At 31.8% G+C, this 27,995-nt stretch overlaps 2 protein-coding genes across 4 annotated transcripts in view; one reads left to right on the top strand and one right to left on the bottom strand.

The window, feature by feature from the left end:
- LOC143193639 (uncharacterized) overlaps positions 1–27,995 on the bottom strand; it is a 191,176-nt gene that overhangs the window by 151,329 nt on the left and 11,852 nt on the right. The gene's annotated exons all lie outside the window — the stretch shown is intronic.
- On the top strand, positions 402–26,861 carry LOC143192900 (putative cytochrome P450 28a5). 3 transcript variants are annotated; one of them, XM_076398694.1, is made up of 9 exons: positions 405–542; positions 1,005–1,149; positions 1,319–1,550; positions 5,749–5,986; positions 10,100–10,383; positions 12,160–12,332; positions 14,361–14,540; positions 20,298–20,570; positions 25,969–26,861. In XM_076398694.1, exons 3-9 carry the CDS (start codon positions 1,330–1,332, stop codon positions 26,133–26,135), a joined length of 1,536 nt encoding a protein of 511 aa, XP_076254809.1. In that variant the 5' UTR covers positions 405–542; positions 1,005–1,149; positions 1,319–1,329; the 3' UTR covers positions 26,136–26,861. The 3 variants fall into 3 exon arrangements, with proteins under 3 accessions (XP_076254808.1, XP_076254809.1, XP_076254810.1); XM_076398693.1 differs by lacking the exon at positions 1,005–1,149 and having other exon boundaries at positions 402–542; XM_076398695.1 differs by lacking the exons at positions 405–542; positions 1,005–1,149; positions 1,319–1,550 and adding an exon at positions 6,731–6,866 and having other exon boundaries at positions 5,852–5,986.

The following is a 27,995-nucleotide window of genomic DNA, read 5'->3' as shown; positions in this document are numbered from 1 at the left end:
TGGTTCATTTTTCATTGCTTTATATTCATGGAACTCTATTATCTATAATACTAATATATCGTATCATAGTCGGGAATTTGCTATCATCGATCTTTCCAAAAATGATGTAGAAACGGTTCTACAAGACTTAGAAGCTGTAGTATTGTTTTACAATAAGTAGCACTGTTCTTTTACGGTCTGGTAAATTGATGACTTAACAGTTGTTCTTAAACTCACCTTTACATGATTAGAAATTATATATGCTCAAAATTATTTGTCATTAAAACCATACCTAATAGTGAACTGTGTATGAAACATAACCAATAACAAACACCTTGACAACATTGTAAAGAATGCCTAAAATAATTATGATAAGGAATAGTTTTCTTTTACATTGAACATTGTTGAGTCGAAATAATAGTTTAGATATAAGCAACAAATACAATCGAAGGTAGATTTCATGTAAAATAATATAGTGCTTAAAGTATTATAAAAGTACACTTTAATATTTTAATGTTTGAATGATTCGTTAAGGCAACCTTTATTTTATTGAATACATACAGGTAAATATTTTTATAAACATTAATTACGTTAACGTTAACATAATTTTATTAAATTTAATATTTCATCTTCAATATGACTTCATTCATTTCATATGTATATTCATAAATAATCTGTCATAAACAAAGAAAGTAGATCGGAAAATTTTAATTCCTCTATTCTGATTTGGTATGGTACCAGTGACACACATTTACGCACACAGACACGCTTTTACTACATTTAAAAATAGGGAATGATGGTTTTATATAGATTTTTGTGTTATAAATAAACACAGCTTCTTTTCAATAGAACAGTAATATATTCTATATATACAGTGCTACTTAAATGTCCAACACAATGAAGCACTAATCTTTACAATATTTTTACTTACGACTTAAAATTGTGTTCAACAGATACATTTTAACGGTCCTCATCTCTTTACTATTTATTTACTTATTACTTATTTCTTACATCTACGTGCTTAGTGCAAGGTACGACATTAAAGATTTAATACAGCAACGTTTAAATCGCTGGCCACACCATTCCCGTAGGCCCTCTTTTAGCTCTAGCTTTAGTAAGATAAGGGGCAAGGTCACAAACAATGGATAACTAATCTAACATATTTTAACCGTGAGTTATTGCAAATTTTAATATAAATTAATTCATGATTATAAATTAAATAAATATTAAATAATTATTTTAATCGCACTTGCAATACAACATTAACATAAAATGTTAAATATAGTAAATTATTTATAGGCTATTTCAATTAAGAAAGATAATACTTATTGCTACATAGGTTTATAGAGGATGAGTGTCAACTGGGGTCTGATGGATTTTCTCAAGATTATTTACTGGTTACTTGGAATTTTTGTTTTTACCTCGTGCGTAGCTACGTATATCCGTCACAAATTGGGATATTGGATGAGAAAGAATGTACCTGGACCATACCCACTGCAGATCTTTGGCAATGTATTACCTTGTTTCATGGGCAGGTTAAGCTTTGGCGTAGTGTACAGGGATATTTATAGGTAAGATATTATTAAATAATTGATAACTTGACTAATAACCAACTAATTTTGTAACACTATATATACAATTATAATGATACAATATTGACCAAATATAATAAAATAATGTAACACATTAATAAAAATATTATCATTGTAAAATTTATATTTTAAAAATACTTTATAATTTTATGTTGTTTACATATTTTTTATTAATTACGCCTCACATTAGATGTGTTTAATAGAATCTTAACTTAGAAATTACTTTATTACTACTGTTCTGTTGTATTCGCATCAATACACTAAACAAGTTCGTGTGGTTTGATACGCTTCAATCTTCTGAATACCTGCGTGTTGTCCAGCAGTTGTATTGCTTCTACGTTGCTGTGATTTAGCTACCTTATTTCAAGTATCAAAGATCTTGGATCACTTCGTGTATCCATTTGATTCTGAGGTCATCGTACAGTTCTTCATTGGTTACGTAGCGATTGTAATTGCTAATTGGTTTGATGTTCTAATGTAACCTCATATTTGCACCCCATAGCTCAAATTGGTTTCATTATTGACTGATAAACCAATATCTTTGATATTAGGTCAAGTTGAGAGCATCTTTCGACTAATAAGTATAGTTGCTTGACTTTGAGTCTATTCTGTTTTGCTTTCTGTCTAGCATGATGTTTCCAACTTAACCTACCGTCGAGATATATTCCGAGGTAATTAGCTGATTCTGCTTGAGAAATCGGGCATTGTCAAGTGATATATGTTAAGTTTTTTAGATACAGAAACACAGATACAGATACGGAGATAGTTTTTTAGATAGATATATTCTGAGATACATCTTTTTCCATGATAATTATCTCGACAGAAAGTATTCCAAATACTGTTTCTAATGTTATCGGGATATTGTTTATATATGCTCTATAATATTTATGTCTTCAATTAAATCATTATTTGAGCATTGGAACAACACATAATTCAACTGTCTGGTCTAAAATTTATGATTAAGTAATTATAGCTATGATTTTAAAAATATTGAACACATGGCTTCGGAGCAAAAATTTTACGAATCCATTGAAAATAACATAGTTTACCATAAAAATTGGATACAAAGAATAAAGTGCACTATGTATTATAAAAATTCCTGCGAAAATCTAGAGTGAACGAAATAAACCTAGTAAATGGGATATTTACAAATATAGGATATAACAAATTCTACCCAAACTCGCCGACTTTCATGGTCATCATTTTTATTCTTTCCACAAGAATTTCTACATCTAACAGGTCGAAAAAGTTGTAATAACACAGTTGTATTAAGGTATCTATCAGATATATTAATTTTAAATATAATTTTAATCCCAAAAAATATCTGATATAACAACCAATAATATTACTTTATTTGTCAGGAGAATCATACAGTATTACTACGTTCTGAAATATGTTCAAATTTATTAATATCTTCAACTAAAGTCATAGAGAGACAACTCAGTAGGGGTTTCGATAATTTATAGAAAAGTTTTGCAACGTCCAACAACTAAATAGTACTATAATCGCCATTTGAGTAATATGAGTGATTATTTTAAATATACATTATAATAGACGATTAGAAATATACAATGTCTGAATCTAAATGAAATTTAAAAAATACTCAAGCAGGTTTAACACGTAAACTAAAAACTTTTTAAATAATTATAATATATGAACCAGAGGCGGCTGGTGCATAAGGACTGCAGTGCTGCAAAGGTTCCAAAAAAAACTAATGAAGCTCACAAAAAATAATATAATCTCCCTAAAATATTAAAATATTTTATATTATTTACCAAAAAACATTTCCCACTTGTGATAAATGATTAAAAAAACTGCAATGGAAGTGCGAACCACGGAAGTTACGTGAACCAGTGGAATAGCCTACCGTCGGTAAGCTTCCGACTCACGCTCTCGCCATTACTAATATTTATTGGGACCACCAGACCTGGACCTGCGAGCTCCTTCAAACACTCCGCAGCACCCCTGCGTTAGTCTTAATGGCCTTTAACAAGGCCGATATGTAAGTAGAAATTTCGCTACATTTAGTCCAGCGCCGTATGATCCTTATTGAGGTCACAACAGGTCAACTGGTCCAGGTCAATTAAAAAGTCCCCGGTCTGGCACATAGATGGCGCTACTAGAATTACATATATATGTTTTTAAGTTGAAAAAGATTGGTATGCTAAGTTTAGACATAGTGAAATGAGCATCGACGACGGTGAACACAGTGGACGCCCAAAAGAGGTTGATAATGACGAAAACATTTAAAAAATCCACAAAATGATTTTGAATGACCGTAAATTAAAATTGAATGAAATAGCAGACCCTCTAAAGATATCAACTGAACGTGTACATGATATAATTCGCGAATATTTGGATACAAGAAAGCTCTGTGCAAAGTGGGTGCCGCGCGAGCTCATTTTTGACGAAAAACAACGATGAGTTGATGATTCGGAACAGTGTTTGAAGACGATCAAGCGTAATAAACCCGAGTTTTTGCGTCGAAATGTGACAATGGGTGAAACCCCATCATTTCACACCGAAGTCCAATAGACGGTCATCCGAATGGACTGCACACGATAAACCCGCTCCAAAGCGTGGGAAGACGCAACAGTCGGCTGGCAAGGTTATGGAGTCTGTATTTTGGAATGCGCATTGAATATTTATATATATATATATATATATATATATATATATATATATATATATATATATACAAATATTGCATGTTGTCTCTTTTTCAGAAGTTTTGTTAAATAGCCTGAAATAAGACTAAAATACAATATTTGTGTTGTTTTTCTCAGAGCAGAGCTCTCTGGAACTGAAAATATAGACTCAACTGATGATTTAACAACCTCAAGTGATACTAGATCTCCCGTTAAAAAGAATATAAGTTATCTAACATGTTCGTCTTCTTCATAATTTTCACCGGGAGAATGATGTGGAAAAATTGAAATGATGATGTGCCCTTTTAAAGATTTCTCCAACGTACTGGGTGAAGGATGCTGTTTCTACCTCCATGACCTCTAATAGATCCAACAAAATTCTTCAAGCAATCTTGGTTAAGATTTGTTAAACAAATTTAGTTATTTGTAAATTTAGACAAAATAGATTTCTTTAAGGTAATAAATTCCCTAAAAGTAGCAATTAAATTTTTAATTGATGACACCGCAACAAATATTTTCTTAACAAGGCAATCAAATTTAAATATACAATAGCTCTTCTATAGAATTATTGAACACTGATTGTCGTAAAAAGTTAAAGTATTACAAATATTTTAGGGACATTTTACAACTAAAAGTAGTATTTATTACTACTAATTATTCAGTTACCTTAATTTTTACCTTCTTGTAAGACTTCTTGTTATGTACAGATATCACATTGACAGCATACGAACAACTTGGTAGATTAATTGAATTTTATTACTACTAACATCTTCATAAGTAGGTTTTGATTATCTGTAAACAAACAATACAAAGGAAGGGTAATTCTAAATTTTTCACTAAAATGTCCCTGACAGATACCATGACGTTGATATATTTGCATTGTGATTTATCTAGGTAACTTACTACTTAATTTCCGTAGTAGATTTTTACCCCGGCACACTACATCTTTTACTACACTGATGCATTGTCATCAATTTTTGTATTATTACTCCATAATAATTAATGTAAAACAAAAAATATGCACAACGTAGAACGAAGATTTCTTGATCTAAACAAAAACCAAAAACTTCAAACAACAAACTTAAAAATGGATGCCCAGAGAAAATGCTGACTTCACACAATTTGATCGACCAATCACGTTCCATGTTATTGGCGGCACCAGGAATTTAAACTAGCCAATCCCAATTTGCGATCGCAGGTCACCTATGCCGTGAAATTTCTATTTTTCTATGATTTATTTGATTTCTGTCGCCTAAAAATGGCACGCAAAATAAATAAACAAGTAACGCATAAAGTGAAATGAATTAATCATATGATTTTACGGGTCTTAGCATAGCTATTCAAATAAACCAATAAGATGGATCGAAAAGACGATTGTAGTGTTTTTTAGATATTGCAGTTTGCGAAAAATTTTTCGAAAATTGTATATGAATAGAACCTCCATTTACTATATGACTAAGATTATTTCAAAATATACCTCTATTTGAAATATTTATTGGTTTGTATCCAGGTTTGTTTTTATTTTTTAGACTTTTCGAAGAATACCCTGCCGTCGGCCTCTTTCGTCTTCTCACTCCAATACTTCTAGCTCGAGATCCCGCCTTCATACGAAGAATACTTCAGATCGATGCCGATTATTTCTATGATAATGAGTGGACGGTTGATCCAAGAAAGGAGCCATTAATGAGCAAAAATCCATTAGTACAAAAAGGTAAAAAATGGGAAGAGACGACAAATTTGCTGCGTCCTGCTTTTTTTCCTGAAAGAGTAAGTTATTAATATAATTTTTCAATCGTTCAATTGTTTGACAGTGTCAGTTTGACAAGTGTCATTGTGTGTTCAATCGTTTATGAAACGTATTTATTAATTTCTTGGCGCACAGTCTATTCAACTTGAACATTTATGGAATTTTAACTTGACTGAGTTTTTGTTCATCGCACTTAGTTCATCGGAATCCTGCCTTATGTTAAATATAAAATTTAGTATAAACTGTTCGTAAATTGTGAGGTACTAACACGTCGTATCTGTTATATGAAGAAATATTATATTATATGCAGCTTATACAGAAACAAAGAGGGTGCCAATTTTTTTTATCTGCAGATATCTAATTATATGTACCAACTTAGGTCGCCGAACTCGTAATACTAGAAGTCAAAAATATATACGGGCAGGTCAAACTGACTGAGCCATACGAAGCGTAAAATAAAATTGAACGGAAACGATGGAATCGAAATGAATAACGCAGAAATGTTGAATTTAATCCCCATCGAGCTGCAATCAATTACATCCTGGAAATCGATTTCAAGGCACAACAAATTGATATTACTACACAAATGAATAATATATATCTACATAGCAAGGCTTTTTAGTTTAAAAATGACACTCCTGGATTCTCTTGCGCGAACAGCCAAGTGAGATTGGCGTCATCGGTACTGCCACCAGAGCCACTTAGTTATTTGTTAACTTATAGAGTATTTGTTAACTTTTTTTATTAATTATATTTTAAAACAGGTCTACTAGCGGGATCCAGTTAGAGCAACCACAGGAGTTCAAATATTTGAAGCCAGTAATACTGGAGAAAAAAATGGTATCTGCCGCCGAAGTGGCCAAGCTACAGAATCTTTTGCTATATACATGGTACAATATGGTACGTGTGGATGAGAGGAAATATTACAATCAGGACTAAAATCTGCCTCTTTCGAATCTAAATCTTGCCAATCCTTTGGTATGTCTCCAAAACATGGACACTGTTACAGTCTGACATATGATTTTTGTTTTTTAAACAGTTTTCATAATTCATATATGTGAGTGGGAATAACTAGGTACAATAAGCAGGTTATAACAATAACATAGAAGCTAACGATAAACAGCAAGAAATCGGGTATATTTACATAATGAAAGCCCAAATTAAATTAATTATTTTTAATGTAGTAAATAATACTTTTTAAAATGTTGGTACAAATACACCAGATGATTATAAATAACGAATATCAATGAATACATATTTTACCAATTTTTTTCCCAAATAATAATTTATATAAAATTTTAATTAATATAAAATTTACCCTCTTAAAAGTAACGATGTAAGATGTTTTTAATATCGTTATCTTCAGTGGTATTATATTAAAAAATATCTCAAAAAATATATCTTAATTTTCGAGAATTTCAATTTAATAAAAAAATGTAAGGACCAATTTAGTATATTTAAATACGGTACAATAAACATTTATTATTTTCTTTATTGTGACAGTGCTTCATACAAACCATAAATCATACTAATTCCTACACATTAAACATCTAATAGATATAATATTTTACATTAATATTCCTATATGTTAATATTAATAAGAAATGAATTTTCTCTAATCGGTATAATCAGCTTTATTATACCGATTAGATTATTATACCAGCTGCCAGGTAGCAATCACTGCTCCACATTTACTGGTTGGAACACAGGTATAATCCATAGGCAAAAATGGAACAAGGAACAAACTTAGTTAATCGCCAGTACGTTGATTTAAAGCCAAGGATTATGATTTGGAGTACATGGCTATATATTCCGTGACAAAGAAAAACCCGGTGTATCCCTTGAATGAAGTAGTTATAAATATATAACTGCCTGTGTGACTGCTGTGAAATGGAAAGAAATGTATAAAATTATACCTAATTAATTAAAAGTTTAAATAACAAGTCCGTATGGTTTGTTAGCTTCAATCTATTGATAAACTGCGCGTTGTCCTGTAGATTTGATTTCAAGATCGTGCAGTTCCCGTTGGTTACGTAACGATAATCAGTGGTAATCGTAGAACTTCGATCAAGTTGAGAGTACCTTCCCACTAACCAATACAGTTTCTTGTCTTTAAGTCTAATATGCTCCGCTTTTTGTGTAATATAAAAAAGTATACACACATCATGTATAATTCAAGAAAAAAATGCAGCCAAAAGAAAATTGGCAAGAGTTAAGAACTTAAGAGAACAACAGAAAATTTAATAAAACAGTAAAAGTGCTGAAAGAGTTGATTCAAAATTATCAAAACCACGGCATCCAGGAATACTGAGAAAATCCGACACCAACTGACACTACAGATTATTCGTTGTAGAAGGCAACACGAAAACTCAAAAGGACATAGCAGCATAAACCTCCTTTTAAAATGAATGAATATGAATGAATATAGGCTAGAAGCAATAAAGAATAAGTCGGCATATTCTTAAAGTGTTTAAAAATTGTCTTTAAACTCTTGCCGTCTGAGCCACCTCAAAATGACGGTAATAAAATTATTAACTCCCTAAATTTGCTATATGAAATAACATTACCATATAAAAAATTCACCGGCAAAGAAGCTTAACAAAGAATAATTAGATATATTAATTGTAAAAAAGCACCCATCTAATAACCGGAAAAATATTAGAGAAACTATCACAGAGAGGAGCAGAAGAGAATGAGAAGGGGTAGAGCTATTAATATGCATTTTCAATGCTATATTGCGAATTAATTATTTTCCAAACATCTGGAAAGTAGCTTAAATAATAATGATTCTCAAACCAAGTTTCTCAGAAACTGAACATAAAGAAGGTCAATTGTATAATAAAAAAAAAGAAAAATCATTTCAGAACGCTAAGTTGAGTTTCGCAATAAACATGGAACAAGAGAACAACTGCATAGACTTGTTAACAAAATAAATGTGAACTTAAACGCCAAAAGATATTGTTCGGCTGCATTCCTAGCCATACACGAGGCCTTTCGAAATGTCAGTCAAAATGTTCATAGTAGTATTAGATTGAATACCATCTGACAGGGACAAAATATCGTAATCAGCGCACCAGGAGGTTCATTCCAACCACAATCGACAAAGTGACTAATGTTATACCGAGTCATCGGTATAGTTATAATATAAAATTCAAAAACTTTTCCGAGCATTGGTAAAACCGATGACACCAACCATAACTAAAAGAAAGTAAAAGAGCTCGTTATTTATGGTAATATTACATAATTTAGCCATCCTATCAATAATTCCGTAAAGAAGTCAAGAAGACTATTCCAATTTAGATTGTATAATATCAATTGAATTTCAAGTATCATCATCAAGTATCAGTTTTCAAAACGCAATAACATTTAAATGAATAAACAAATAAGATTATATATTATAACGAATAAGTAATTATAAGCAGAATGTTTTATAGACTGTTACCTTTCAAATGCGCTATAATTCTATTGAATTAGTAGTGCTTTAAAAGCAGTAGTGCTCTAAAGCTACTACATTCCAAACTCCTTTCGATCTTTTAAAATTTTTTTTATCGCATTAACAGACGTTGGGAACTATTGACTGAAAATAGTAGAAACAGTTAATTGTATTTTAATACTCGGAAACTAACCATGATATAATATAATAAAACCAATTGGTTTTTAATTAAGTAAAACTAATTTCTATTTCATTCCAATATGAGCTTACCATTTTTTTTAACCATAAGTGAGATGACGATGTAAACATTTCCCGTCGCTCTTTCTTTGGGAAAGAATAGGAAAATATATTATCTTCAAAATAACAATTTAATTTTGAATGATTTTGAATGATGTAAAATTATTTTTATATCTTATATATTTGACTTGATTCTAAAGAGGAATGGAGTAATGATCACTAAATATTTATATCGTATTTTCTGTTCTTTTTACCTTATAACATTAAAATTCAGTACTGCCATATTAATGTACAATATATTGTAATTTACAATCATACTACAAACAAAACACAAAACCATATATATTATATATTAATCTATGAAAGGAAAGTAGTGGACTGAAACTGGCGATAGTAAAAAGTAGTCAATTACTAAACAGTCGATAGTTGTTTTCGATAATTCCCTGTATTGTATTTGTTTTAGTTGAAATTTTATTTAACCGAAATTTATGGTGTTAGCGAAAAAATGATAAGCTACATCGAGAGCAAATCTTCTGGTAATAGAACTGTAACATTGGAAACCCAGGACCTTTGTAGACGTTACACTTTAGATAATGTTACCTACTCAGTATTCGCTCACAGCGCCAACTCCTTTGACTCTGACAAGCCTAAATTTATGGAAACAGCGGATCATTTTGCTGTAAGAGCACAGGGACGTCTGTTATTCCAGCAGACACTTCCTTTACTAAGTAATCTCTTAATGCTAAAGTAAGTAAACACAAGTTCTTATTTGTTTACTCTAATTTTACGAATTAGACAGATTTTATTCGGAAACAATGAGAAATAGTTATTAAATGTAGTTTCACCACTCAGATCATTTGTCAATCAAAATATTACTTCATGTTAAAATAATTGTATACTAATATTCATCAATATAATCTAATATGTCAATAGTATTAATTTATTCAGTTTTACCTTAATTTTACTATAATGTCTTGAGCTTAAAAATGTTGTCAGTAGGCCCCTGATATTGAAATGTTACCATACTCTTCAAATAATTCCATTGGATTCTCATACTTCGTAGTTATTTTCAAAAACTTGCAAGTTTTGAATTTCCAAACATCAAAAAGTTCGAAAATATATTTCTGAAAGAAAACATTTAAAAGGAATTTTAAAATAGTTATGAAAACTTTAGAGTTGTTTTATTTTTTTAAAGTATCTTCCTTATTCGCTAACATACCTGTAAGAGCGCAATGCGTAATATAATTTTTTATTTGTTTATTAAATTTACTATACAACTATCAATTAATTTTAATATCTTAATTTACTAACAAACAATTTCCACTGAATCACTTAGTCTTCTAATATTTGCAATATCAGAAGGTTTTTTCGTTTGAAACGCCTAGTGATATTATGTACTTTCAGAAGTCTGGCAACATCGTGTTTGCGTGGTTCTGGAGTCTTCTTTAATGGTAATCTGCAAATCTTCTGATAACGTCCATAATCATATCAATTTCTAGGTCGCGATATACAAGTTGTAGATACCAAATACATACATACCAAGTTGCATTATCTATATACTTCAGCACCTTATTTTGAAACCTCTGAATTACTTAGGCATTGGAGTCACTGACGAAGCCTCATAGCCGAGTTCCATAGCCTCACACGGGCCTCAATATCTGCTGACATAAAAAACCTTGTTATAAGTTGATAGTTGAGACTTTCGGCCAAGCAACCAATACATTTTCTTAACTTCATTTCGTTTCTTTTCTATTTATCCTTCCATCTGAGACTGGCAAGATCATGCAAATTTATATTGCTGTGTTGGCATATAGAATTTGCATAATAAAGGCAGACAGTCAATTTCTCAAAAAGTTTAGCCACAACTAGCAATAAAAAGTAATAATGTAATAATAAAAAATAAGAGAGAAATATCGACTACATTCCTATACATTTTACCTAAAAACGCCTTTTACTACTTTTTGAGTGATTTCGCAGTATACATACTAATATCCAGTGCAGCAGCAAAATGGTACAAAATATTTACAATAATTTCGCAGCAACTTAATATTAAATATTATCAATAATCTCAAACGCATTTTACTGGCAAGGAGGGCCCATTATCTCGTTCCTAGTTGAAGAAACTGAATTTTGAAAACTGAAACGCAATTTGTTTCTGACTTGGCACTTGTCTTCGGCATTTTATATCAGAGTGAGCACAAATATTAAGAAGCAAAGCGCCAAAATAACGTTTAGCAATTTATAACTAGTAATTATGATCACTAACATTTGGAAGAATTTAGGAAACATTTGTTCATTTATAAGTAGAATAATATGAGAAAGAAAAATAAGGTCTGATTTTACAACAAATTTATAAAGTGCAACTCACCATACATTCGACGTCGTAATGACGAAATTTATTGTTATTTTGTATTTACCCAAATTATTGAATTATTGATTATATGAAGGTTCTCGCTCAGAAATTGACTCTAGACTTAAATCACATCATAATAATCCACTCGTTAATTTAACATTATTTTGCAGAATAATCCCCAGGTCTGTTGAAAAATCGCTCAAAGATATGGTAATCAATGGTACAACATTTCGCAGATCTACTGGGTCGCGGTTTAATGACTTTATGGATTTTCAATTAAATGAGGCTGAGAGAAACCTTAGTTCAACGGAAATCACGGGTCACTCCGCCATGGTTTTACAAGGTAAATTTCAGAAATGGTATATAACATATTAATGAAATTTCAGGGATACAGAAACTCGCATTTACAAGTATTCGAGTTAATAGTTCATACGAAATTACATTACATATTACAAGTGAGTTGTTTATGCATTAATATTGTTAACAATAAGGTCGTATCACTTATTCACAAAGCAAGTCTCCGATCAAACATGTTTTCATAATGATTTCCTTTATTAATTTGACCGCCCTCTCTAAAATGATTCTTTATGGACTCGTTATCATCACCAATTGATAGACGGTGTGGGGGAAGAATACATCTCGACCAATACACTACTGTTGGTACAGTAAGTCTCCGTTCACTAACTGTTACGTATCGGCAAATATAGAGCTATCATCAACGACTATCAGTTCTGTCATGGGAATTATCAATTTATGTTACGCAGTGGAGATACGATATGTCTTTCGCTCAGATCTTATACCATTATTAGATTCAATGGCTTCCTCTTCCAATAAAGACTCACCATTGAGATGTTTTTTTTTTAATTTAGATATGTGATATCTACTACCATATACTGGCATACAAGACACCATTTTTAATTATTTTGTTTATAGTAACTACACCCAACAATTTAATTATTTCTTTATTTTAATCCACTATCATCAACTGAGGCATCCACCTCAAAATGACCGATTTTCAATTTAGAATACCAGTCAGTAATATTATAGTACCAAGATATATGCTTACCAAAATAGTGCTTAGTTTCAATAATATTTTCCCCATAAAAAATGACCTTGACTAACATAAAAGCACTACGAGAACCATTTTAACTACTTGAACTTTTAACGCTCTGATCCTCCTGAATGTTTTGTAATAATCAACAATAATACTGACTATTGGATCGGAAATTGGGTGACTTATTTCCTATTCTGATATTAAAGGCACTTAGCGGTTTCGTTGCTTGCTAGAACAAAAAATTGATTTTTCTGTGGCGTGGCGTTTCAAGCGCAAAAAGTCATGGGTTGCAAGTTGGAGATACAAGCAATCAAAGTACATGCAAGCAATTAATATATCAAAAATAACATATTCATTATGGGAAAAAGAAATATTCCAAAAATGTTGAAAATTTAGACTTTTTGACAAAGCGTAATATCATTTTAAAGAAAGATATTCCTTACTATATTATATTTCACACATATCAACAGTTACTTATCTAAGTACATAAGTTCAATGACTGGTACCACTTCTTCAAGTGTTTCAAAACGTTTTTGCACGCCGTTGGGTTTTAATATTTGGTATATTAATCCTCCATATCTCCTAATGGTATAACCTAATTCTCTTTATCCTCCAAAATTTGACACAAATTGTTGTTTATAATTTTCATAATTGTCTTAATATTGTCTATAATTTTTAAAACGTTGTTTAATTTTTAACGTTATCCCGCCTACTTCAATAAATTAATTATTCAAAGTACTAAACCTAATTCTATTTTCCGCGTCAATGTCAAAGACCTATCTGTATATGTGTTGACGCCTGAACACACAGAATACCTAATTAATTCTAAATGATAAACTATTATTTCATGTAGAGAAATGTCAAAACCATGAAATTTGAAATTTAGGTTAGGTTGGTTAATAACTATTTATATTGATACTATTTATTTTCACCATCCGGTCTTACCCAGCCTGGTTACTGGCGTGACTGGTGTCATTTTTCTTGTCTTATTTCATACTCTTGCTTAAGACAGTCACAAATATTGAACAGTCACTAACATAAATTTACCACCCTGCCCCAGAGGGATTCAAACCCACGACTATCGCAACAGTAGGTGGACCGTCCTATTGCCTTTACCAGTGCGACAACCAAGCCGGCACGAAAATTATTGATTTAATTATTAAGGTTATAATAATTTATAATAATGTTAATTCATTTTCATATAATAAATATTTTAGATCTTTTAAGTTGATCAATATATTGAGCTAGTAATAATTTGAAATTTTAACAGACACAAACTATTTTTTTTTTCATACCTAACATTCTATATCGTTTCAGAGGGATATGAAATAACGTCTTTGGTATTGAGCTATGTGCTCTATAATCTCGCTCGAAACATGCATTGTCAAAGCAGAGCCCGAGGTGAAATCGAGTTCTATGACCAAAGATGTGGTGGGCTTGGCAGGATGCCATTTGATAGATTGGACAATTTAGAATATACCAACGCCTGTATCTACGGTAAGATATAACATGTCATCGACACGCAACTCGACCTTAATAATTATTATCATCTCTAAAAAAATTACACCCTCCTGCCTACTTAATTTTATTTTATATTTAGCGGAAAAAAGTTCTTAAACTTCCGCAAAACTCGAGATAAGAAAGATAAATGAACCGGGTGAACTACTTCAACTTAAGCTTTAATGGATCATTTCGCCAAAGCAGGCTCGTGTAAGTTACACTCGAAAGGAAAAAAAGTCGCCAACTTCAAGACTACGCCCCAAGAGATATATTTTCAAGTTTTGCATTTTAAAATATTTTCAGCAGTTTTAAAAGAGGACGAAAATAAAAATTGTTATGTTCATATTTACTAATATATAGGTAAATATTTATAATGCAAATATATAATACAAATATATGAAAAGCATATAAATGTTTTAAACTGTTGTTAGTATAACTGTTCAGTGTCGGAATTAATTTGCATTAATTGAGCGATAGGAGTAAAAACACCAATGATATCTAATCAATAACCTTCGTATAGTCACACGATTATAATCTCGAATGATGGAAGGAGCTCTTCATGAAGCTTTATAATCACTTTTATCTATTTATTATATTGTTACTAGTAGTTGCCCATTAATCTACAGTTTATTTTTACGGTAATTTAAATCTATATATATATCTAGGAGGACCCATCGGCCCTATTTTAGTCTCGAGTGTAATAATGTTTATATATTTAGAGTGCTGTTTTTCTATTAAATGCACCTCACTACACTACACTACACTACACAAGATCCAATGAACTGCTTCTTTTGAGATTGTGCCCTGTTCTGAATCTGTTCGCCTGTCTCGTTATAATTGTCTTGAATTCCTCAATGATGGCCGGTATCTCAAGACTATTTTTATTGCGCGTTATTTTGGTTATGTGACGTCTAGCTGAGTTTCGCTTTAACATTGTATTGTTTAAACGTCCAAATTTTATTATGGATAAATATACGCCACAAGAATGAGCAGAAAGAGTGACAATATTTATTGAAAATAATCGCTCCATTATTGCTTCACAGCGGAAATTGCGGCAAAAATGCCACCCTGCCAGAAATTCAGGCCCCTAACGCTTAAAATGTTGCTCTGGTATGCGATGATGTCTCCATAAAAATCAATTCAGAGACGTGGTTCCCAGTTACACATTTCGCAGCACGCAGTTTGAGGCGAATTTTGAAAACTGATTTAAAGATGTTCCCGTACAAAATTAAATTAGTCCAAATTGCTACAGAGATCCTGATCAACAGTTGAGTTGAGTACAGTAATGTAATCCTAAGGCGGTCGATGAGCCAGAAGCGATGAAGCCCATTTTCTTCTCAGTGACCACGTCAATAAACAGTACAGTTGGTTTTGGGGAACACAGAATCCTCAATTAATTCATAAAACATTATTGCATCCACTAGAAACCACTGTATAGTGTAGTATTCATGTTGGAAACATCATTGGTCTCTATTTTTTTGAAAATGATCAAGGTGTTGCAGTTACTGTTACTGCTTAACGGCACCAAGACATGATTCGAAATTTTCTTGTGCTTGAAATGGAAGAACAAGGACTAGATGACATGTGGTTTCAACAAGATGGAGCCACAGCACATACAGCTCGAATAACAATTCAATTATTGAAGGACGTTTTTCTACGAAGACTAACTTTTTATGAAAACCAAACTTACTTATCTTTTTTTGATCTAATTTATAGGCAATGGAAATGGTAGCGGGACTTTTGTCCCACGTTGTATAATATTTCTCAGGTCTTATTGTATTTATATTATTTTAGCGGAAAATCACCATCAATGAATTCCCTATTTTCACATAATACATGCCTAAGAGCCGTTTATTATGTACTGATAATTGTGGTTTTCTCTCAATTAACTAACACATTTTCTTATATTTTATCTCAAGTTATTTCTTACATATCCCTTCCAGCATTTTTCCAGAAGTTCAATTTTTATTCCTTATTACAGCATCACTATTTACTCCGAGATACTTAGCGTTGTTGCTACATGGAATGATAGTGTTGTTTATTGGTATTGATGCTTGTGCGGTCTGATTATACGTGAAGTGCACATGACCAGATTTTTTTTCGTTAGTTATTATTTCCAAATTGTCTTCTTCGCTATTGGGCGTTTTCACATCTGCCAGCACCGACACGACATCGATATTTTTAAGGTTAAAAGAGGAAAATGTCTAACTTTAAATATGATATTGTAACATTAATTGACTTAGAACCAAAGTCTTCTATATGGGACAAGAAAATGCAGTGCTGGGTCGGTGCCGGCAGATGTGAAAACGCCCATTGTCTCCGACAGCAACAATTACAGTAACATAAGCAAATGTAGTATATCATACATGTACAGAAGGTACATAATTGGTCCCACTACACTTCCTCGTGGTACACCTAATTTAGCTGTTTTTATTATAATGTAGCTCAGTGTGTTGTTTTGGTAATATCTTCTGTAGCTTATCCTAGTCCTAAGGCCTGGTGTTTGCTTTGAACTAATGTCAACTAATTAATGCTGTAACTGTAACAACTTTGCTTACTTCTTTCGGCGTGACTAATTGATTCGTCGAATTTTCATATTCAATGTCGGAAAAATTATATTCAATATCAGTTTGGTTTGGTGTGATGGCTGTTTTCTAGATAGTCAGCATCTTTTTTTGAAATCTAATCTAACAAGTTTGTGGTTTTTCTAGATCCGTCGGATAATAAGATGGTTTTTCAATTGACATGTAAAAACATCATACAGCATCTTCTTTAAGAAATTCATTGCCGATAGTTGTCACCAAATCACCATCAATTATACATTTTTCTCTTAGACACTTAAATTATTTTCTTTCTTTTGGTTGTATCTTGGGGGACAATAAATTGCAGCTAATGTAACTCTGTATCTACTTGACAGCTAAGATTGCTAGATTAACAGCTACTACTGATTACTACTATACCTGATTTTCTGACAAACTTGATCTTGAACAGATTCTTGATAGTGGCAAATGTTCTCTTTTTCTTTATTATGGCACTTCCACCTATTACGGTTTTATCTGGATATATGGTGTGACAAAACTATGTTCTCTAAAGTTTGTAAAGGTTTCGTTAGCCAACCGTCAGATATTAGACAAACAACTATTTCTTGCAATTGTAGAAATAGTTACAACTTAGTGTGATGTAGCTGGATTCCATTAGCATTCCAAATTTTAATTCGAAAGTCTTTATTGGCTTTTCTAGTCATTGACGCCAGATCTATTATTTTCTAATATTTGAATTATTCCTCGAGAGAAGATTTAATAATTTTTTCCTGTTTATACAACTTTGCTATAAATATTAACAGCAGTTCGTTATTGGTTGATACTTCTTCCTTTGTTTCTTTTTGGCTAATTCGACGAACAAATAATTGAAATAGTTTATTATTGGCTATAATTTCACCTTTATTATTTCTAGATCATTCCTTTTTGAAGAATATTTTTTGCACTTGCAGATATTCATTTTGTTAATGCAATTTCAAGGTTCTGCCGGGCCGACTTTGTTTTCATCCACACATCATAGAACACTTGTTGGAACTGTTGTAACCGAACTAAGTAGGCTTCATGTGAGGCTGATGTATACATTTTATTTGTTTTTTGTTCGATATTCTTCTTCATATTTTTTCATCGATTGTTTCTTTTTTGTCCCTTAACGGTTTATAATATTTTACTATTACTGATTAAATGTACTTACGTTCTTATCTTATTTGACCGCATTGTTATTTTTTAACTTTAACATAGCGTCCTGCCGTGTGTTGTTGTTGGAAGATTTTTTTCTAACGCCACATTTGCAACACATATGTTACACTCTTCTATCTAGTTTAACTAATCGTCTTTCCTAACAAGTCTTTAGTAAACAAAAACCAAACGAAGACAATAATGATCTACCCGTATTTAGTTACTCGATAAAACTAATCTCAGTCTTCTATAAGTCGGCCAATTGCCGACAGAAATGACTAAGGCCGATGAAGGAACTTATTTCAACGCTTTTCCGCAAATTTTGTGATAGGCAAGTAAAGCTTCAGCATGGAAGAAAGCAATAATTGTTCCTAAAACTGAAAAAATAATATAGTAAACATTGTAAAAACTATCAAGGTATACGTGTCGTATCAATTATTATGAATGAAATGGAGCATAAAAGCAAAATAATTGCTACAATTGATCACACCACCAGATCCTTTACGTTCATAATTAATTCTAACCACCTCTTGACCAATTAGTACATACATAGTTGTTTGTTATTTTAATAGTTGTTTACAAATAAGGTCATCTGGTGCAACGCATATTCAACGAAACAATTTCATCCCCACGTTCAACATAACCTTTTATACCATAAAAGTTTCTTTGGTGACATAAAATTTGTATCATAAATATGCTAACAAATATTAAACAATTCCAGACACAGGCCACTTATATCACATACTAACAGCATTTTTACCAGATGGATCATCAGTTCACCAAATTCGGACAATCCGGATGCGGAAAAGCCTTGTACTCATCCGAACAATAATTTAGTCACAATATTCCAAATAGCACTGGAGCCATCTGACACCACAAAATCGTCACCTGCCAAAACACCTGGTGGTGGACAAAAAAAATTGACTTTGTTTTTGTCGGTAAAAAATTGAACATAGATGTAAATTATACGAAGTTCGTCTGGTCATCTATATTGCATCAACTGCAACTAACTATAGAAGTTTCGCGAATAGTAGCCCACAAGATAACTGGATCAGAATAGAGTAAAAATATGAGTTGAAATTAAAGTTCTTTTTTCGATATGTAGATTGAAGTTACTTCAAATACTTTCGAGACTGATTTCTACTATCAAAATATATTCTTGAAATATTTTTTTGTGGAAGAAGAAGTATTCACTGGTTGCATATAAAATAAATAGGTAAGCCATTCCCACGTGTATAAGCATGAGGACTCTCTAGGCGTTCCGATAATAAACTCAACTCTTAACAATCTTGTTTCTCTGGGTCCTACTTAGCTACCAAAATATTTGGACTGAACTTAAATGCTTGATTATTTAAAATCATCTTTTTATACATCTACTTATTCTATTATATATATAATTATATGTTTATAAAAATATATAACGAAACAGATACAATAAATAATAAAGAACACCTCCAAAGTAATATTTAAAACCAGACGCAACACCTATATTTGTCATACTAGTCGAGTCATATAGCACTATTTAATCAAGAAACCATCAAGAGGATAGGTCATTACCCTATTTTCAAAACTCACAGTTGTAGTAAAATGATTTGTACGACTGTACTTTTGTTTACAAGAAGATCTTTTAGATTGCATTGTTTTTACTTAAATTTCTAAGGTATAGCATATATGGAATGGTTTTACAGGTTTTAGTACCTCTAATATAGGATCACAGTAACTTATTCTAGTTATAGGTACTTGGAGTTATACTATGAACCGCGATGCTTGCGCCATGAATTTAGGAACATGGGCGTTCCCTAAATTTAATAGTTCGCTCCTAGAGCATTTGCGAGGCTTAAACTGTGCATTGAAATAAAAATATTTAGACCTGCTGACTGACAAGTAACCAGCTTGGAGATCACCTCAAAAGATATTTGTTGAAAATTTTAGCTCGGCATTATCGGGTAAAGGCTGCTTGCGAGTTTTCAATAAATCAAAATTTAAATGAATCGTAATTTGACAAAATTTTGTCCATTGTAGTAATAATAGTATTTTACAGAATCGATGCGCTTGTGCCCAGTTCTGCACCATTTCACCAGAGTCTGCACTAAGGAATATAAGTACAAAACAGAAAATACTCGTGCATATTTCAAACGATTGGATTTTACGATTGAACCCGGAACTCCTGTTATAATTCCATACAGTAGCTTTTGTCACGATCCAAGATATTTTATTTCTCCATATGTATTTAATCCTTATAGATTTATACGAACCGAAGAGTTAGTTAGAAACATATCTTTCCCTTTTGGAGCGGGACACCGCACTTGCTTAGGTAAGTATTATCCGTTGTAAGTTATAGGCTTAATGATGACCGTAATAAAAAAATCACAAAAATATTGATTTATAGTAATAATATCCCATAAGGGGATTATTAAAAATATATTTATGTAAAAATTAAAAGTGCAATTCCTAATATTTTGCCGGAAATAAAAGCACAATACTTCTTAATTCGCCATATTAAGCCAAACACCTGTCCGCTCCTAATCATTATTTTCGAATTCCAACATTTGAACTTCAATAGAATGGAAAGATATATGAATAACATTGAACTGGGATTTATTAAGGCAAATATCCTAAATTTATAATTTATTCGTCAGCAGTGTATTCCGTGACCGTAACTGAAGTAATAATTTTAAAAAGATTACTAGAACTATTATGGAATTGAACCCAGTGAATATTTCACACACACTGACTATGAAATGAGGTAAAACATTGAAGAACATAGTAAAAATACTCAAAAATACACATACTCAATCAGTATAACTTACTAAATGGAAGAAAATTAATAAGTGCGGGTAATAACTCTAAAAAGTGTCCAATAATAGCATCGCCAGTCGGGAACTGTGAGAACAGTATTATTGATATCAAGTTCCATATATTTGGTAAGACAAATAAAAATTGTGTTGATAATTTGAATATACAGATGCAAATCTAATTGATATGGATAACAAAACATACATTTTACATAACTGAACAGAATTATTAGGGACTGATATATATAATAAACAAAATAATTCAAGCCCAACCTCAAATATTATTAACAGTGTTATTTACTGCAGCATAAACATCAATATTACTGTACATACATTTGATAATGCAGCTCCGCATTGTATCAAATGACCTTGTAATATATGAGTAAATAAAATTTTAAAAAATAAAATAAATGAATAACACAACCAAACCCTCAACAACAATGGGTTGCTCAACTACCAGCAAATATTTGAAGCAATTCTTAATCGAAATAAGATATATGTGTGTCTTACATCAGAAACATTCAGACATTCAGAGACTATAAAACACACTCTAAGAGTCATCCAAAAAAATGCAACCAAAAATCAAGTAGAAGATATTCATACTAAATTAAATGCGAAGCAGAATATTCAATTCAGAACTGTGAATATTACAAAAAGGAACGACACAATACACACAATACCAAATTTAAAAGATATCAAACTAATTTCAACAAAAATAGAATCATATATCAAAACTCTCGAGAATTTTCAAACTTTCACACTGCGGTCAAAACACATTACAACCAAGGGCAGAGACTATTCCGTCATATTACTATTTTAGGTTAAAATGATGCGGCTCGGTGAATGGAGGTAAAACGAAATAAAACAGTAGTGTTTACATGATGTGACCGTTATTTATTGACAATATAAAATAATGTGAAATATAAAAATGATAAAAAGGATGGCAGCGGAGTTACCTGAAGACGAGGCTTGGGCAGTCGATGGTGGCACGTCTTAACCAAACGAGGGTTGAGCACTGAATGACCGAAATACCCTTCAATAACATCCCAGATAAACGTCTCGGGGTTGCCGCCAGCTATTCGTTGTCGGGTTCCAGTTGGCACCCCGCCCGTGTTCAACATCTGGGATTATATTTCTGGGTATTTTGTAAACCGTTATTCCACGATGTAAAATTCGACATGCTCAAGGTCGCTACACTATTAAACCATTTCAACAAGTAAACCCACATATCGGACAATTGGTCTGGATAAGATCCCAGACCTGCTGGTTTATTATGTAATTAGAAAACATTTTAAGCAATCTCAGATCATTCACCGTTTGTGCTGATATTTGAAGTGAATAAATCATCAAATAATCCAAATAATTCCTGTCTAGTTAATAGAAAAACCGATTGGATAAGTTTTAAAACAACATAAAGGGAAAACAACCTAGGAGGCCAGATACATACTAAAGTGTATCAAGAATATTCATAAATCATAAGGAAACTAAACTGTAATAACTACTCCACAGAAATATTAGAATTAATACCAACAAAAAGAAAATCGTAGAAGGAATGACATTATATCAGAGCTCAGCAAGATAAAACCAAGTTGAATCTTAGATCCCAATTAAACAATTAAAAAATTACATCATGACTGAATTTCAGCGTGCACTTGCTAATAATGCTACTGCTAATAATAATAATATAATACCTCATTAAGGCTACAATCAAACAAGTAATTGTGATTACTAGCCCAGGAAAGCCAACTCATGAAACAGCGTCAGACCGGCCTATATCACTATTGCTGAAAATGTCCAAATTATTTAAAAACTTCTATTGAAAAGGATAAACCCAATCAGGGAGGAAAACCATCTTATGATCATCTTATGTAGATCATCAACTGGGTTTAAGTAAACATTATTCCACGATTGATCAATTTCCCAGAATCACCAATATCATAGAAAAATCACTGTAAATAAATAAATTGTATTCTGTAATATTTTTAGATGATTCTCAAGCTTTCAATAAAGTTTCAGATAAGAATTTAAAGCATAAGATTTGAGCAAAGAGAAGCGTTTTTTCTCCCTGACCAACATTAAAAAATTTTAGAAATATAACTGACTGAAACTTTAGAATCAAACAAAAAGATGCCTAATTCTAGATGCCTAGAAGATAATAATTTGAAGAAAATATAATCAGATATGCCACAGAAGAGTATATTGAGACCAGCCTCCATCTGTTGTACGTTAGGAACTTGGCTACATTCAATGACAATGAGACTAAATTTGCTGTTGACACTGAAATCCTAACCATTGAAGATAACTACACTGAACCAACCTAAAAATTACAAGCAGCTAATGCCGAAATGTAATGCAGGAGAGGAAAATGGTGTATCAAAATAAACCAGTGCATATTATCCAACAAAAGAGCTTGACTCTTGACTCTCACAAGACAATATAAATAAATGAACAAGTGGGCCCGTATGGACATAATGTCATGTCAATTATAATGACATGGCCCTTCCAAGTCAGGTGGAAGCCCCACGTTAAGAAAGAATGTGAAGAATTCAAGCTGAATTACAAAAATGCACTGTAACTAGATAGATATTCAGCCCTGCATTATTTAATAAGCCTTTACTTTACCTAGTCTTGAAACCACTGTGGATTTATGTTCAGCTCTTCAGTTGTACCAACGAAAGCAATAGAAATATTATACAAAAAAGTTACTGCAAAGTATTGTTTATGCTCTATGGTACATTCGTTTTTAAAACGCATTATATTAAAGTTAGTAAAATCATCATTGATCTATATAAAGAAAACCCACGATTGCATATATCCTCTAATTATAAGGATAGCTTAGTATACCCATTTAAACTTCTAAAAGAATGGCCGGTGATCTAGGCATGCATTTTACAGGCAATGAAACAAGTCATCAAAGTTATCACCTGTTGAAGTGATTCGTTGCATTACGACAATAAGAGCTAAAAAAGTAACGATATTGCGGCTTTTATCGAAAATGTTATGTAATCAGATAAATGAATTGATAGACATATTACTGCCCTGCGTTTCTGTTAGCAAATATGAGGTCAACATGACTGCTCCTGCAAATTATTAAATACATATTTGTCAATACAATTTGTATCTGTCTGCCAATAAAGTCTATGGCAAAACCATAAATGGTACGAATATCTTGGGAGTTATATCAAAATTGTTCCAAAATGTTAAATCAGTTGATAGCTTTGCTTATATAATCCGGCCGATGAAGCAGTGAATGAAGCGGCAACTAAGTTTATGTCGTAAAAACCTTACAATGTTGTCTCATCAACTTTGAGTTTTAGGTCTTTGTAGCTTTCACATATAACAACATCTTAGTCTAAATAAAACAATGAAACAAAAATAAGTTTATTAAATATAATATATTTTAACGTTATAGCACGTTTAATGCAAGAATGACTTTACACAGGATTGATTTTAACACCAAAGCAATAGCTAATATGATACATAAATTGAAAACGATCATAAAGGAAGCCATTGAGTTCGAAAACATTCTAAGAATCTCAATACTAGAGACGATTCACAGCGCCAATATACCAATAATTTCACCAACTGCAGGTCAACTAAGCCGAACGTCCATACACCAGAAGTCAAGACCTGAAGATGGCGGATGGGATTCTGCCGAAACGTCGTCAAATTAAAATATGTGAAAAGATTTTAATTACAAAAACTATTGATTTACTTTAAAAACCGATTTATCCAAAGAAGAAAAGGGGACCGGCTGAACGGTGATATAAAGCGACACTGAGTGTAAAAACAGATCAAACCGTCTCACTCGGTCACCAGTTTGGTAGTTAGAAAAACAGATTGCCGAATAATCTGAGTCATAACACTTCCCTCTTAAGGAAACGGCCACAGGGATGTGCATGGTCGTTATTCCGTCTGAACAGCTTATAGTAATTGTAAAATTATGTTCTATACTACCGTCTGTATCTTCAACCACCAGTTTGGCCTCGAATATATTCGAAATAGAGCTGTTTGGACCCTAATTTCCATGGTACCTGTACGGAATTATCTTCTAAATCTTGGCGACTCCCGATTCCAATAATCTACTGCTAAGAAACCGAGCTACTGTAATTCGCCTTCGGTGGAAACTTCCGTCCAAATTCCAGTAGACTAGCTACATTCACAATAATTCCAGTTCCCCTTTAGTAGCCTTATACCTTGAATTGTGATGCATCAGCCGGGAATCCACGAACTAGGTGTATTTTTAAAAGCTTAAATATTTCTTACTTAGAATAGTTTATGACTTGGACCGTTGAGTACCTTCGATCCACCTTTGGTGACCTTACAGCTTCAGCTGCGAATTTTTGCCTGAGCTTCACCTAACTACACCAACAAATGCTTCGAATAATTGGAATAGTTTATAGCTAGGACTCGTTGAGTATCTGCCATCAATCTTTAATAACTTTACAGCGTCAACTGTGATACTTTAGCTCGAACTGCACTTAACTACACCACGAAACTCAACGAATAAATGCGAAACGATTGCCAATCCAATGTTAACTTGTCTACTTTTTTTAATAATCGGAATTCTACCGACTGCGCCTGTTAAAATATATAGAAGTTTTTTAATTGAATAGTTTTTAATTTAATCGGAGCGATTATATAAACAGATGACCAGATAGTCAGGGCCGTAATAAATAACATAAATAACAAATTCGCTTCATTTCGCAATTTTTTGAAAATCAAAACGAAAAGTTTCCACATACATACCTCAAGATATGTTAACATTAATATATGTGTGGTATATATTATTAACTTATATAAATAAAACAATCAGTTTAAACATTTTCGAATTATTAGTATTTCAAGAAAAGTTCAATTATGATGAAGATTTTAAAATATTTAACACCCAAAAAAGATTTTACTTATGTTTTTTAGGTAAAGACTATGGTTTCATGCAAGTGCAAATAGGAGTTATAGCAATACTACGAAGATACGAGATAACTGTTAATGAAAGAACTGCAAAACCATTTAAATATGAGCCGTATAAGATGTTAAATAAAGTTCGAGGTGGAATATGGCTGAACTTTAGGAGGCTTTATTAACAAGTGATTGTAAAAGTTGCCATGAAACTATTATCAATGAATATCTGACTGTAATATTTTTATAAATGGATCTAATAGTTTTAACTAAATAATATTTTCACCAGCTAAACATTAAAAATTAACAAACGCAACAAATGTCTATTGTCTAAATCTACTTTGTTAATTGCAATTGTAACTACACTACATTTTAATAATATAATCCGCTGTAATTGCCCATCCCTTCTAGAGCCAAAATGCCTAGATCAAAATCGATGTGTAAATCATAAAAAATATCACGATATATATACTCCAAATATTGTTATTTTTATTATATATAATGCTGATTGTTTATTGGTACTAACTAGTACAAATAAATGACATCATTCGAAAATGTATGTAGCTATCAAAATACAATTAACAATTCGCATGTGTATACGTAAATCTATATAAATAAAAACGTAAATGTTCGTAAATGTCGCAAATATCTTTTGTCAAAGTCGAAAAATATTCTAAAATTCTTCATCAAATCAAGTTATCATTGGTGATGGATTTTGGCACAACATTACATTCGAATGCGAATGCATGTTTTATATGTTAATTATATAGATACGAGGTGAAAGACAAGAACATGATTTTAAATTTTATAATATATATTTAATTTTACAATAGAATGTAATTTTAAAAAACTGTCACTGGTTATTTTGTTATGCCCTAGCACTGTAAAAAAATAAACGATAATGTGACATTTATGGTGTATTTTTTATTCGTAGTTTTGCCTATTAATATTAATTTCCGACATTTCCACAATCGTAAAGGACGTATCGTAAAATTTTAATATTTCATCTAAATTTTTCTCTATTGGAAGGCCAATCGAAAAGTCGCCGACCTGACACGTAGATGGCGCTACTAGAATTAAATCCATATGTTCAGTTATGTTTTAGTTAGACCTAACCCTCAATAGATGCGTGTATAAATTTGACAGCTGTCGGATCATTACTTTGTGAATTATAGCATTTTGAGTGAAGCAACTTTTGTTATTGTGAAAAAAATGGATAGAAAGGAATTTCGCGTGTCGACAAAAAATTGCTTTTTGAAGGAAAAAAATATAGTTGCAGGAAAAACTTGGCTTGATTCCGAGTTTTCGGACACTGCCCCAGGAAAATCAACCATCAATCAAATCACGGTGAAGGCAGTGGACGCTCAAAAGAGGTTGTTACCGACGAAAACGTTAAAAAATCCACGAAATGATTTTGAATGACCGTAAATTGAAACTGAATGAAATATCAGACACTCTGAAGATTATCAACTGAACGTATATACCATATCATTCACGAATATTTGGGTATGAGAAAGCGCTGTACAACAGACAGTACTTAAGCAGATTCTAGTTTTAAGTACTTAAACTACCCTTAATTATACACCTTCAATAACTGTTTGGTCTACTACCCCTTAATATATTTTATGTATAATCCTATATTTGATTAAAATCTACATTGTATCTTTTATTCAAGAGTATTAGTCCTCAATTAAATAATCATCTTTAATTGTTTAATCTCTCTTATGGAGTAATGATCACACCCTGTCTTGGTAGTTATCAAAAAATCATCCAACAAAGAAAATATTTGTATAAAAAAATTACTGTATTTTTTAAAGTAGTGAGCCACACGTCTATTAATTGCTATTACAATAATAACAGTGTATACTTGCATAAATAATCAGTATCGGCAGCTTCTTATTCTTATAACACCACTTACGGTCCTATATCTTTTTCCCAGACATTAATTTTTTTGGATCATAATCATCATAATAATAAAATATTGAATTTTGAGCCCTTGTTGACTTCTTTTTTTAAGGTAGTCTAAAAAATGTAATAGTTTGAAT

This window comes from Rhynchophorus ferrugineus, unplaced genomic scaffold (assembly GCF_030347505.1).
Source record: "Rhynchophorus ferrugineus isolate W39M unplaced genomic scaffold, kcgeb_rfMv2 rfM3, whole genome shotgun sequence".
Classification (NCBI taxonomy): domain Eukaryota; kingdom Metazoa; phylum Arthropoda; class Insecta; order Coleoptera; family Curculionidae; genus Rhynchophorus; species Rhynchophorus ferrugineus.
Note: the sequence above shows the minus strand (reverse complement) of the source record. Positions and strands in the feature narration are given on the sequence as shown.

Excerpts from the sequence above, each read along its gene's own strand:
- LOC143192900 (XM_076398693.1), top strand. The coding sequence starts at position 1,330 with ATGAGTGTCAACTGGGGTCTGATGGATTTTCTCAAGATTATTTACTGG. Across the intron at positions 1,551-5,748 it reads GTGTACAGGGATATTTATAG|ACTTTTCGAAGAATACCCTG; the intron begins GTAAGATATTAT and ends TTTATTTTTTAG. Across the intron at positions 20,571-25,968 it reads GGGACACCGCACTTGCTTAG|GTAAAGACTATGGTTTCATG; the intron begins GTAAGTATTATC and ends TATGTTTTTTAG.